At 37.6% G+C, this 15,402-nt stretch overlaps 1 protein-coding gene across 5 annotated transcripts in view; it reads right to left on the reverse strand.

The window, feature by feature from the left end:
* MYO16 (myosin XVI) overlaps window positions 1–15,402 on the reverse strand; it is a 377,180-nt gene that overhangs the window by 283,177 nt on the left and 78,601 nt on the right. The window contains exon 1 of one of the 5 annotated variants that reach the window (XM_032100571.1): window positions 8,372–8,753. The exons of the other annotated variants lie outside the window; for them this stretch is intronic. Within the exon in view, the coding sequence (XP_031956462.1) occupies window positions 8,372–8,399 (28 nt within the window). The 5' untranslated portion in view covers window positions 8,400–8,753. Of the gene's footprint in view, window positions 1–8,371; window positions 8,754–15,402 lie in introns of those variants that run through there. 5 annotated transcript variants of the gene reach the window in all.

Consider the following 15,402-nt stretch of genomic DNA (forward strand, 5'->3'; position numbering starts at 1 on the left):
GTTTCTGACAATCAGGACAGCTCCCTCACTCAGTTCTGGCATCTCTGAATGGCCCTGTAAAGCCCTGTAAAGAGAACCCCTCAGTGAAGTGAAGAACCAACCCATGAGAATTTCTGGCATGTAAAGCCACACGACTGGAATCTGAAAGGCTTCTCTCCCTTGCACTGGGCGGGTAACTATTGGGCATGTCCTAGGTAAGCCTGGCTAAGGTTAGAAGAGCAAGGATGGTTGCTAGTCTGAGCTGGATCTTCACGGGTAAGTGACAATGAAAGCAGGTTTAGTGGCTTTCCTGACAAAAGAGTTTACAAAAGTCTCTAAGGTCACCTTCCACACCTGCCATCGAGTATTACACTTGTGGTCATATACTACTATACGACAGCTGTATGGGCATGTATATACTAGGAAACCAAAGTGAAGATAAGCATTATGACATTTGATTGTGAACACGTGCAGCAATGTCCTTTCTGGGTTAAATTACAACGGGGAAATATGGTTGATAAGTCAAAGAAGCGGAAGAAGAAGAAAAAGAAGAGAAAGAAGAGAAAGAAGAGGAAAAAGAAGAAGAGAAAGAAGAAGAAACTGATCAGCTTGATCTCATTTGACCAACTGAAAAAAGCAAAGGATGTGTCAAAGGATGGACTCCTAGTCTACATGAGCACCCTTACTGAAGAAATAATGGGAAGAATATGAAAAATGCTTCACAGATGTTGATGACACTGAAGTAGAAATCAAACTGAAGTAGAAATTATTATTGCAACTCTGACATTACTGCTCACAAGACAGAAAAATGTCACTCCAAGACACAATAAATCTATATATTCATTGGAGATTAAAAGGAATTAAGTAATTTAGTTTGCCTTAAGAGCTTTACTTTTCTTGACTATGTCTATATGATTTACACATACCACTTCTGCAACTAACATCAGTACTGCAGCTAACAGAATCAAACAATTGTGTTGAAAGGAAAGCACCTGAAAAACAAGCTATTCAATTCATGTGCAATCTAAATATAAAATGTCTCTCCTTTCACATAAAATGATTGTTGAGTAAGGAATACATTGTTTTAATGTGTTTTTTTAGGGTCTTCTGCAATAAACTACCTAAAGACAAAAGTACTTTTCTTCCCACAAAGAGAGAAAAAAAAAGGAAATTTCTACATGCCTGCTTCCCTCCTTCCTCAGTTTAGATGTCAACTTTTACGAAACTTTTTACAGGAGAAAGCTTTGATTCCTTTTATAGTAAAGGGATCACATTTGAAAGCTATCGATTAACTTTCGAAATATGACCTTAATACATTGGTCTATTTTCTGTAGATGGCTTTACAAGGTCCCATATATATTTTATATGTCATACTTCATAACAGGATTTGCACCGAATGGGACCACAGCAGGAGTCCAGCAGCCTGAGGTGGTATGGCCCAGATCTATTGCCTGTCTACGTGCTCTGAATATGCTTCCATCTCTTCTGAAATGTCATGCTACATAGAAAGACATTCACGGTAGGATTTACAGCTGAAGATAGCAGATTTTATATTTTCCTTTTTTCCGAGAATAACATTTTTTGTTTTAAAATCAACTATGAAATGAAAGAGAGTAAAGTACACTTTCAACAGGAACATCCATATTCTAGCTGGATGAAAAGCTACTAATAAATGACCAAGTGCTCTTCCACTTGTGTGTGGTGCCCTCCTGTCCACACTCCTTGCCAGGTCCCATTCTTACTGGTCAAAAAGAGGTTTAAAGTGGACTTGGTCAGGGCTCTCTAAATCACCTTACAGACAGGGGAAGTTGTCAGGGACTGTTGTCTTTCAGGGTACAAGAATGGCACTGGCAAGAAAACCAGTTCAGGCCATACTACTTGCATTTGTTTTCTGCAAGTGACAACAGACTGACCCATCTCTTGGCTGAGGGGATGTGCAGTAGTCAAAACAGTAGAACTTGCAGACTCCTCTTAGCAGGTCTTATACTGCTTTTCTTTTCACTGAAGGCATTTGCTCAAAAGCAAACAAATGGAAAATACATCTTGTAATAAATTATCAAGCAACATTTTTTTTAATTGGGGGTGCTCCTTTATGATATATTAAAAAACTTGCAACTCTTTATTTGCTCCAAATCAAACTAAGCTTTTGCTGACTTATTTATTTTCATTTGTTTAAGAACAAATTAGAATTAGTTCAATCTCAGATTTCACTTGCTTTAAAATAATCATGTTTATACTGTTGCAATTTTGATTCAGGTGTTAATTGAATTATCTACAAATATTTTCTGTTTGGTTTTATAACCTAGAAACTGTGCAAAATTCACCGTGATACAGTATATTAATTTTTATGAGACAAGAAAAAAAAAGTGATTATTTGGAACTTTCCATCAAGAACTGATTGAAAACGTGTCTTCTAGTCTCAAAATTTTCAAAAACTTTTTGAGGAAAAGTGGCTATATTGCTACAATTTCATAAATAGAAATAGAGAGGTTGGGGGGGTTGTGTTATTCGTTTGGGGTTCTTTTCTGCTCTCGGTTCTTGCAGCAATCTTCTCAAAAACATAATATCAGAATCTGAAGCTTCACACATGCTGTGCCAATATGGTGAGAAAATATGGTACTTTGACCTTTACAATCTTCATTCATCTTATTTTTAGGGTGGCTAGATTTCTTTGCTGTTTGCAGAATAACTACATTAGAAGAAAAAAGCACTCCAAATACCAAAATTATATGGAATGTCTTTATAATTTCCTTACAAGCCGTCAGTGAAGTTTTCCACAAAAGTGCTGATTTTTCTCTTTACTGACAGATTTTTTACAGTGGCAAACAAAATAATGACAAAAATTAATTGGTGGATCACTGCGATTTCCACTAAAATACTATAAATAGAACATATTTTTAGTAGAATACAGAGCTGGAAATGTTATAGTCTTCAATTGTCCAAGTTAATACTGCTCCTTTTGCTGTTATTTCAAAGTGTATTTTTCCAAATACCAATTTAATGTAAAACTTCATCTTAATATAATTATCAAATGTTATTCTATGTGGTTGCCATTGTTAGGAAAGTTGGTGTTACTGTGAGGTAAGTTTTATTTATTGGAAACCCACTTAGCAAATTATTAGACTACTATTACAAATGTGCCAAGATAATTGGCTTATTGCCAGCTCAAAATACATTTTTCTAACTATCATTTTCTATGTCTGCATACTGATATAAAAAGTTATTTTTTATCTCTTTCCTGGCACCCAGTGTCATGAATCTAGAACTTTTCAATATTTAGATGAGGTAGAAAATTAGTTCAAATTAAAAAAATCATGTTGTGTTTCTGTCATTGTCATGTGAACTCAGGAACTGGAGAATAAAAATAGATGAATACATCTAGAATCATCTGCTGGTACAGACATACTGGCATTCATAGGCGGTAAATAATATCCTATTTTCCTGTTGTCCTCCACTTATCCTGTGATGACAGTGAGAGACAGAGAGATAAAAAGTGTAATAGAAGTAAAAATATTCTAGCTGTGGCTCTATTTGTATTAAGGTTGGTAAGATAAAACCCATTTGTTCTTAACTGAATAATTAAAAACCTAATTTTTTAGATATCTTTCATGACACCTGAATTATCACGTAATTTTTTTAAAAAGTTTGCACTGCATATCACTGATACATCAGACACATTAGGTCTGTCAAAATGGAATAAGAAATACCATGTCTTGTATTAGCATTCTTTTATATATTTTTACAGTATAAGCTTCTCAAACAAATACCTTTCATCAAAATCTCTTTACTCCCCTGGAATTGCTTTATGTGCCTTCACAAGACCTCAAAACTCCCAAGCAGTGGTTCATTTCACAGAGGCACTCCTGCTCTTTCACGATTCCCAGGGCAGATGGCTCCCGACTCTGCCTCCCAGCCTCATTTCCAGCAGGCAGGATCACTCAGTCATGCTAAGCATCTCATTTCAGTAACAATCTTAACCTCATGCCACAGGTCACAGTGTTATGAACATGTACAAGGAAAAGGAATTTTTCCCTGCAGCCATGGCATACTTAGCTCTGTTATTGCAGAAATAAACCATGTCATGAGAGTTAGCAGACACTGTCATGAACTATCAACCAAATAAACGGGAGAGGTGTTGAATAAAGACTGTCACAGACATCTTGCTTCGTTTACACCTCCCATTCCCACCACCTGCATAATTTTTACTATTTTGTCCCTTGAGCTCCTCATTGGAGGCAGAGGACATGTCCAAGAAGATGTCAGAATTCTCTGGGACACCAGAATATACAATAAATAAATTAATATCATCTCCTACCCAATGCTGGAATAGAAGAAATCCTGCTCATGGGAAGAAGAAAACACTTCCAAGAATTTGCTAGTACTCTTACGTCACTAGCCACCCAGTGTGACAGAATACCTGTGTGTCACTGTCACTTGGGTTATCACACATCCCGCACGTGTTGCCACAAAGGTAAAGGGTTCCTGTGTCACAGACCAACTACGGGTCTCCAATTTTTCTTTTCAGTCTCCTCTTCTCTTCTTATTTGGTCTAAACTACAGTAACTCACTCTACTGAAGCACAGATGAAAGTTTACTGTCTCACAGTAAGAAAGCTGACACGAAGGTATCATATGTTGTACCCACAGTATTACTTCTCCATCCATGGGAGAATCAAGTTCAAGTCTCCATCCTCTGAAAACTGAAACTCGTGTATCGTATCACATCTTTCCCCAACCCTTTCCAAGCTGCATAAGGTTGAGATAGAGCTATGACTTCATGTACAAACCTTGCCATGTAGTCAGGTCCTGATGGTAGTAAGGGATAGAAATTGAAGCAAATTATTATGTTTATTTTATATCTTGTTTCAAATCCTGAATTAAATTTATCAATAAACATCTAATTAGTATTTCCATCCCAGATCTCTGAAGGTATTGAGCTGTAACACAGCACTATTCAATGGGTTTTAATTCATACAAAGGATTTAAAGGAATTGGAAACAGAGGTAAACCAGAAAGAACAGAAGTAGAGGCTGATGTTCAGATTTGATGATCCTAATATTTGGATAAATTCACTTGGCTTGGACTTCCACCCGGCATGACTATAACTCCTTATATATCGCAAGGTTTTAATTCTGTTTGCAGTAATGCACCTCTATAGCATTTGCAGTGGAAAACAGACTCTGGAGTAACAAACTTTTAAGCCCCTTTGATAGAGCACCATTTTTCTTAGTTACCTTTCCAGATCCCTCAGAGGAAGTCCAGAGCAAAGGTGGAAAACCACTGCCATAACACGTAAATTATGCTATTTATATCATAACTAGATATACAAGGGAGAGAAGACAGCAGCAAGGTGCTGCCTAATTTTCAAAATTACACTCATTTGTACAGCCTGTCACACAAATCATCGAGATAAAATGGTACCCTGCAGCTGGCAGATAATATGTGATACTCTCCTGCAAACCTCTTTTCTCTCTTCTAAATACTCATGCTCACAGATTGCCAAGGATTAGCTACTAGCACAGACAGAGACAGCTCTGAGCAGCAGAGATACTTGGCTGCAAAAAGGAGATGGGCACAAGTAGGGACAACATGAGCTGCTCCAACAGGCAGACACACATTCAGCTTGTGTGTTACATGCTGCAGGTGCCAGCTAAAGACAACTGGATGGCTGCACCAGGCGCAATTCCAGAGTATTACTGGGATGAAAGACCTCACTGGGCATGGTCCCAGAAAATCTGGTTTGACCATGGAGCTACCCTTGCTCAGAGCAGGAGGGAGTATCCAGAGAATGGCAACAGAGCTGGAGAAGAGTCAGAAGCACAAGTCTTACAAGGAGCAGCTGAGGGAGGTGGGTTGTTTAACCTGGAGAAAAGGAAGCTCAGGGGACACCTTATTGCTCTCTACAATTGTCTTAGAGGAGGCTGTAATGAGTCTCTTCTCCCATGTAACAAGAGATAGGAGAAGGAGAAATGCCTTAAGTTGTGCCAGAGGAGGTTTAGATTGGATATTAGGAAAAATTACTTCACTGTAAGGGTGATCAACACAGGAACAGTCTGCCCAGGGATTGGTTGAATCGCAATCCCTGGAACTGTTCAAAAAATGTGTAGATACGGTGCTTAGGGATGTGGTTTAGTGATGGATATGGCAGTGTTAGGTTAATGGTTGGACTCCATGATCCTAGAGGTCTTTTCCAACATTAACGATTTTAGGAGTCTATGGTGGACTGGAGACGTTTCAAAGTTGGATCTTTCCAGCCTGAAAGGTCTTACGACAAGATGATGACTTATATGGTGAAGTATATCTCATTTTCACAGCCTTCTAATGGGAGCAATGCACTGAAAAAAATGAAAGAATATTATTAAAATTGTACTAACATCACTGGAGAATAGCTATACCCCTTCTCAGCGTTACATCTTTCTGATATACAGAAATCATCGGTGAAATGAATTAAAGCAAAGCGAGGTGTGAAGAGTCACTTTCTGACCACTGTGAGATTCAGCTGTTCTCAGCACATCTCAGAGCACTGCTGGCGCTGCAACTGCGCACACAGCCCTGGCCCATCTCTGATGCCAGCTGTCTGCCAAACACAGATCTCTGCAACATATTGACATGTTAAGTCAAATAATAACGCTCAGGGGAGCATTGAAGAGGAAGTTCTTCTCCTTCAGTAATTACAGGTGGAAACGGAAGCACTTTTGCCAATTCTGAGAAGCACAGGCAGTGATAAAACCTCCTCTCAGGCTCCAGCCAGTATCTGTTGTCTTCTAAAGCCACTATTTGGAAAGAAAAGAGCTGTGTGGTAAAACACCCCAATTTACTGAGAAATCACTAATCAAAATTCCAAATCTGAAAAAGAGGAAACAAGTATTATTGACAAAACTGATGCTGTACATTCACATTTCCCTCTGCTGTGTTTTAGTCCTTCACCTCTGCAATCAATGTGATGAACATCCCAATTTGTCATTATTTGCTCCCTTTTAATACAAGAACCTCAGGGTCATCCTCATATTTTCCTAGAGTTTCACTGAAGAGTTACTTATTTAATATGCTATTGACACTCACATGCCTACACAAACTTGCTGGAATTTCACTTTAAGAGTAATTTTAAAGTGAATAAAGACCAAACAATACTTTTTTGACATCATCAAGATAGTTATTATGTTGCAAATTCCTCATTTGCATTCATCAAATCTCAATACAAGCTCGAAGATTTATTCCTAGAATGCACCCTTGGAACTGTACAATAAAACTAATCTGTGCTTCTCCCCATGAACAGGGAATTGTAACTCCCACTAGTATTAAAAGCAGTCCATACACAAGTCCCATTGAATCCAGACAAGAGGAAACTCACATAAATAATTTTTCCTTGAATTACTAAAATACTTCCAGAGCACCTTAATTTCATATTAAGACAGCAAAGAACCACATTACTCATTTATTAACTATAATACAGTGTCTTAGAAATAGTTTTAAAATGTCCTTGGTATGCTTAAGTCATCAAAGACCAGAGTCTGGAGAGAAAACCTTTTACAGCAATCTGCTATTTGACATGTAAAAACTGTGCCATAATCACTAAAGTCTGAAGTTTTTTAAGTCCTTCAGTAAAAAATATTTATGGCTATCAAACTATTGCTGGCTGTCCAAAATAAGTATCTAAAGAATAATTCATTTCTCTGATGAAAACCCAGCAATTTCCACTCAGTTCCTGGATGCTTTCAAAGGCAAATCCTAGAAGATTGAAAAATGTGCAGCTAGGAAGACAAGCAACCTTAAAAAAAAAAAAATGCTGTTAGGAATTTCCTCTGCAATGAATCAAATACATTTAGCATAGATCCCAATTTCAGGATGTCTTTAAGGAGGCAGCTTACATGATTCAAGGTTAAAAGTTCATTATTAATTTTTTAATTCTGTCACACTGAATAGCTAAATATTCTGATAAAGAGAAGATACAAGCATTTGATCTACAGTAGATGATGAGCTGGGCTCATAATTATAAAGCTATTCTCATTTGTATACCCTTGCAAAGTGTGAGAGCCATGTTCCAAGGTTGTCCTTAAAGGCGTCCTTAACATAACGCTGTGAATGACATTTCTTCTTTTTGGACATTACATTCTTTGGTGATTAATTTAAACAAAAGTTTTACAAGCTGATCATTACGAAGTTCCAAATGAGAGCATTATTACACACACAATGAAGTTACCTCTGAACAGAGGAGAGAAAGAAATCCCGGGCTCTGCCTGTATATTCACATGCAAAGTAACAACTCCCCTTCCCCACTACTATGTTGACATCATGCAGCATCTGCCTTCGACTTTTTGCATATGTAATGAAAAGACACACCTCAGAAAATAAAAAGACAGTTTTAAAAGCAAAATAACCACTTTGTTACTTACAGCATTTGATAAAATGGTAATGAGACATTCTTTCATCTCAGGCTGTAGTCTTGCTACAGGTTTCAGCATTCTCTTCCGCTACAACTGTCATGCCCAGAAAATGCATTATTTAAAGCCCTTCCTCAGGTATCCAGTACACCTCAGAATACATTATTGAATGTAGGTTCTGTTCCAGGATCTTGCAGAGGCTTCCAAGTCACCCTCACCCGGCTGCTGGAGTTACGATAAACCTCTGTGCGTCTTGAACCATGACTACTGCACGTGCTATTGTAGCACAATTGATTGACACCGCTCCTAATCCCACATCCCCAGGAATAGAAGGATTTAATTGGTGTGCACTTGCAGACACATTCTTCCAGCACTGAGGTGTGCTGCTGCACTGCGGCTTTCACAGTCCTGCCAGTTAATGGCTTTTCAATAGCTTTCAAATGGCAGCAAACTAAGCCTGATGAGTGGGCTCGAATGAAATAGCAGAACAGGGGGATCTTAAATTTTATTTGTGCATGTTGTTCCTGTGCCAAATGCAACCAGATTTTTAGCTAGTACTAAACCAGGATTATTTTTAGTTGCCACCAGTTGCTGTGTGAATAGGAAATTGATATAGGTTGCCAAAAATAACCATCTTTCAGCATCACAGATCATTTTTCAGTATATTATAAGGTAAAAATCAGGATAGAGCTTACGGCCATCTTCAGACTCTCATAGTTTATGCATGGATTAATTTACATTGAGCTAAAAACATGCTTGTGTGTACATTCCTTGATATGTTCCTGTTCAATCATTTCTTTGTATTACATTGCATCTTTTTCACAGATGGAATATTTATGGCAGGAGAAAAAAACTGCAAGCTCTGCATGGTTTATATCATAATTATGTGCATGTTATCTAATGAAATTTAAATCACTGATTGTAAGACAAAAAGCCCAAGAAAATGCATCACTAAGAACAAGTCCATACAATTATTTATCACACTGTAGAATAACAAGTCAATGTACACTGACGCATTGCCCGGTTTCAGATTAAGGGCACACAAAAGGCAGACCTGCATTGTATTTTAAACATCCAGGCTGCAGCATCCTCTGAGAACAATTCCTGCGTTACTTTGCCAGGAACTGTTACCCATGAATTTGGTTACTACTTCTGAGAAACCTACAGCTGAACTACAGCAAAATATTTTTATAATATCAAAAAATAATTTAAGAAAACTGTGCTCAGTGAAGACCTCCATTTGCTTATCATGCATCACGCTTACCACAGTCAACACTTCACTAAGTGAGAGCTCTTGCAAAGGAAAACTGATGGCCCAGACATATTTAAATCTTTTATTCATCTGAAAGGGTTCTCACCTACTATTTTGTATACATAACACTTTTAACAGCTACAAAGTGTTAAAAGAACTACAAAGGAAAAAGGCTCTAACTAACTAGTGAGGATCACTAATTCAGATTCTATTAACTATTCTACAAAGTTCCCACAAGGGCAGAAAGATATATATTCACAGACTTCCAGTGATCCATTAGCAAAACCCTTAGGTGAAATCTCTCAGCTCCTAACAGCCATGTATTTCACATCTGGTTTTAAGTAAAATATGCACAGTGATTCTTTTACAGAACTAATTATTTAGGTGTTTTGGTTTTTTTCCTGAAAACATAGTTTTCCAGAAGAAAGTGAAAAAAATATCAAGAAATAACCTGAGGGAAATAGGGATAAATTATATAAAACATAGTACAGTAATTACTTTACCATGGAAACTTTTTTTACTGTAAAGCTCAGAAGTCCAAAGTAATTAAATCTATCCAGACTGTCTTTCACACCTGTACAACACAAAGCCAGTTTGGGCCATATGGCTTATAAAATAAACATACAGAGTGTTTTAAGAGGCAATGTTAGTCATAGTTCATGAGCAAGTGTCAAGTAATCTGACAAAAAGGCTTTTGAGCAATACTTTTCAGTGGAGACATTTGTGATAGGTTCATCTCTGGTGGTACTGTCAGGCAAACAGACTGCTGTGTCTAATAACATCACGCTTCACCATCCCACACTGGTTAAAACAAGGAGCATCTCAGTAAACACTGGTCAATGGGAGAAATGGACAAATGATGCTTTTCAGCAGACAGACATAAAAGGAAGAAAAAGCATCTGATTTTGGCTTGAACAAAATGTGAAGAAAAAGTATTTGGATCTGTCTCATTTCAGATTGTAATATATGTAATTATGTCTTGAATTGCCACAGTAAAAATTTAGGATGGTGGAACTTAATAGCATTTATGTGACAGGCTAGAATACATCCTCTATCCTGCAAGGAATGAGAGAGAGAATTCAATCAGGCTCAATGCAAGGTCCTGCACGCGGGTCGGGGCAGCCCCCAGTATCAGTACAGTCTGAGGGATGAAGGGATTGGGAGCAGCCCTGCTGAGAAAGACTGGGAGTTAGTGGTGGATGAAAAGCTGGACATGAGCCAGCAATGTGTGCTTGCAGCCCAGATAGACAACTGTGTCCTGGGCTGCACCAAAAGAAACACGGCCGAGAGAGATGATCCTGTCCCTCTCCTCTGCCCTCATGAGACCCCATTCCTGGAAACATTCAAGGCCAGGCTGGACAGGGCTCTGAGCAACTTGATCAAGTTCAAGGTGACCCTGCTCATTGCAGATGAAGGTTGGATTAGATAACCTTTAAATGTCCCTTTCAATCCAAAATGTTCTATGAGTCTACATCCTTTACAGAGAGCATTAAGGTACAGGACAGACTCTTGAATGCTGCAAGCCATTGATATTTGCATCAGACAAACTGGGAACAGTTCTGCTGTCTATATGGCTAACACAGTTCTGATTTCTGCTCTCCTAACATGCACTAGTCCATGTCATCAGGGAAGAATGTGGGACTGTGACAAAGGAGGGTTGCAATGCTACCCCACAGCTTGGGTCTGTGCCCTTCAGCTGGACTGCTGGACTATGCGAGCCCATGGGCAGCACGTACTCACCTGCAGCAGGGCACTGTGCACTTTCCCATTCTCCGGGAGTCTGTGTGCCAAAAATATGTGGCCAGTTGCTCAAGTATGAGTAACAGCCTCCAGACGAACGGAGAAAAGGCACAAACTTCTCAAGAGGTGACACCTGGCAGATGGCAACGTCAACATATAATTTAGAATACCATGTTTCTTTTTTGTTTGTTTTTAAATTATATAACATATTTAGTTTTATTACATGGGTAATTATTATTAATGGGTTTTGAAAAAGAAGTGAAAGCATAAATGAAAAGAAAACATGGAAAGCATTGTATATTGTTGTCAGCATGAAGGTCTGACACACTGAAGGGCGGCATTAAAGAGAAGTAAGAACAATGGATAAGTGCAAGTGCAGAGACAGGATGAACCTCCAGAAGTGGCAGCTAAACTTGAGGCAAAAGGAAGACACAACAGGAATACTTAAGAAGCCACAATCTGGTTGACCTGCTGGAGAGACACATTATTTCCACTGCAATCTTTTACTAGGCTGGAGTGTAGAGGAAGAACAAACAGAGAAGAAACCACAATAGTGGTGAGTTGTCCATGTCATAAACAAAGATTTCAAGTATAAGGAAAAAAAGAAAGACTTAGTTTTCTGGAATGACTCTGAAGGAGGGAATACGTCATTGTCTGATTTTACAAAAAAAATTTTTTATTCACAAAAAAGGGGTATTAGCCATGTTAGGTATTTCTTCCTGACTGAACTCCAGCAAAAATTCAAAAAAAGATATAAATAACACTTACAATCTGACCATATAAACGATGGAATTGTATCTAAACAACCTCTAAGGACATTGTAAAACTACTTTCTCTAAAGTAAAGGTAACACCAGCACATTTTCAATCACAGCTCCAGTGGTTCTATAAAGACTACACCAGTATTTAAGTGTACAAAAAGACACAAATACTCTTGGACTGGGAACAAAGACTGAGCTGGTATTAAACTTGATGATAAAACACTTAATGTATTTGATTTTTTCCAGCTTAGCAAAAATAGTGATAAAATAGAATCAAGGTCAGAAAACAAGATATGTTTTGTTATGTTATATGTTTCCAGCTCTTCTGGAAAAATTCCTTGCCACCTCTCCCCATAGAGAAAAACCAGCCAATTTAATGCTTTGTACAAATTCAGCATTCAATGAAATTACAGAGTTATTTAAAGAGAACCTTGGAACCGGTCAGCCAGCACTAGGATAGCTCTTTTTCTTAGGATAAACACCCATTTAGGGATCACCATCGCAGAGTAGACCCTGCTTTCATATTTCAATTTCCAAGGCTCAGACACTGACTTAGAAGAAGCAACTATGAAGTGCTTCCTACAATAACCTAGCAAACAAGAACGCTTTAAAATAAAGTTTTGCTGTCAAGAACTGACCCACTGTATTGTACTCATGTTGTGTAAGTATTTTGTTACTGCTCCAGTGTCTCCCAATGTCACAAAAAAATGAACATTTAATAATTTTATCATCTTAGTATTTTGTATTTCACATATAACATATAAGATTTGATAGAGATATGCAGAACTACCCAAAAGCAATTTGAATAACGAGAAAAACACCACAACTACTCGTTTTAAATACATGACAGATGCTCCCCATTTATGCCATTTTTGTTCAGTGCAGTAAAGCTTATCATATTCCTTCAGATGTTACAACTTCATTGCACGACTTATGGGTTTAGGGCTGCAGACAAAAAACGTGGAATGCAGAGTAACATTGACATGGCTCATATGTTTTGACAAGTCATACTGCTTAGCAATCAAACCTTGGCCATTCTATCCAGCTGCCAACAAGCCACCCTTCACATAACATCTGGTAGTTGTATGCTTTATCAGGAAGCTGGGATGAGCCATAGCAGATGTAGATACTTAGCAAGAAGGACTCTGTACTAATTTTCTCTACATGAGTCACAGCAGAACAAAACACAGCAGTTTCTCCAAATAAATTTTTATATGAACTTGCATGTAAGATGGATGTGATGTTTGCTCCAGAGATAGCAGCAACAAAACAAATCCAATCACTCAATCAATCACTCACAGTGTGGCTGACCTCTAGAGAACCAGATGACTTTTCATTTTCTCTTCGCTCTTCCCTTCCTCTAAATTTTGCACCCTTTCCTTCTTTCCCATTTCATTGGAAATGCCTTGATTTCTCAGGAAGCTGGCAATTTTCCTCCCATTCTTCTACATGGAGATTGAGAAAAGTTAAAAAAAATTGTTTTTCTTCATCCCTCTATACTGTTGTAACTGAAATATGGGTGGACTATTCTGTAATTATTCTTCAATGTGTTGAAAATAGTAGGTTAAAATCACAGGTTATTATTACCCAGTACTGATGGTTTGCAAAATTACCAGAAGTCATGTGCCACTTGAAAGTACTACTTGCTTCCTGCCATGCCCAAAACGACAGTTTTTTAGGCTGTAAGTCTGTCTAGCATTTCCTTAACTGAATGAGATGACGAAGCTCTCACTTGTTGTGGGAGAGCCTAGAACAGAGGTAATAACAAAGCCAAATACAAGAAGAAATCCCAATAGTCTCAAATATGGTTAGGCTTTTGTTGGGCCCCGGTAGTGACTTGATAATTAACTTCTTTATTACAATGTGTGAATATGCTGTTTAAAATTAGATTTCTTACTAGATTTGATGAAAGACAGCTACAGAGAGAAGCTGCAGACATTTTATATGCAAAGCCCCTTACGAGACTGAAAAGAAACTACCAAGACATGTTAAAATGATAAGCAGAAAAACATGACAGCCATCACAATGCCCAGACATAAAAAAAAAATTTAAAAAGTCCATTAATTTTCATGTAAAAAGTTATTATATGATCAGATAGATTTTTTTGAAGTTTATAATATTCGGGAAGAAATAGACAAGAACAGTTCAGCATGAAAAAAGTACCTGCTATCCTCTCGATAATTAGTAAATGTGATGACTCATTGTATTGTACCCCTCATTTTTTTCTTTTCTGATTGGCTTGATCATTTTAAAACAAGGAGACAAATAATGACCATACTACTACATGCATAAAAAGTCAAGAGTAGACCAGAGGAATTTGTGTATGCTTTGTGAGGGCAAATGTTACTACAGCAATGTAAATCTTGAAGTATAAGTAGGGAAAACTTGAAAGGACTGCAGAAAGACTTAAATTGAGATAAATGTTATTCCTAATTTAGGAAAAAATTAACTTGGACAGCTGCAAAAGCCAAAGAAGTAAGTGACAGAATCAGATTCTTCTGGGACACTAGGACAGCACAGAGGACAGGGTGGCAATTTTAGAAATTTTAAAAATTATTCTAATACTTGGTGTCTTAAAGAGGAAAAAATAAAAAGAACTGATGTTGAAGATTTATAAAGGGGCGGTAAAGTGACAGTATTTTAAATTAGTCAACTGTGACATTCAAAAAACCTACCAAAACAAAACCACATGTGCCATATGCAAGTGCTATAGATCAAGACCAGAATGAATTTATGTTTAAACTGAGATTACAAGATACTAAAGGGAGTTCTGTAGATACAACATGAATATTGGATAACTGACAATTATTGTGCTAACAGTTATGCTGTACATCGCTGTTTCAAGGTAGACACTGTAAACAAAATACAACATTATTAAATTATATAAAAGACAATCTGAAAAGCAAAGACTAAACCTAGGCAAAAAAAGCTACCCAAGGCTTATTTTGTTTTCTGATTTTTCTACTGTCCATTTTATCTCCCGCTAAATACAATACCACTTCTTTTTCCCAGCCTTTCTGCACTTCATTATTCATGTAACTCAGCCCAGGTTGTTAATGCATATTTGTCTTACAGAGTGTTCTTATGAAGCACAGAGAAAATGGGAGGGAAGGGATGCAAGGTATGGAAAACTACATGTCACTTTTTTTAAATTGACTGTGCTACCATATGTGCACAGTTTTGCAACATGCAGCTGGGATGGACTGTGCTTCTGCACCTTCTTCAGTCTCTAATGTTTATATTTACTTATTTCCTCTTTTTTTCTTTGTCTGTGTCAACGTGTAAAGAATT

Source organism: Corvus moneduloides, chromosome 2, assembly GCF_009650955.1.
Source record: "Corvus moneduloides isolate bCorMon1 chromosome 2, bCorMon1.pri, whole genome shotgun sequence".
Lineage (NCBI taxonomy): Eukaryota > Metazoa > Chordata > Aves > Passeriformes > Corvidae > Corvus > Corvus moneduloides.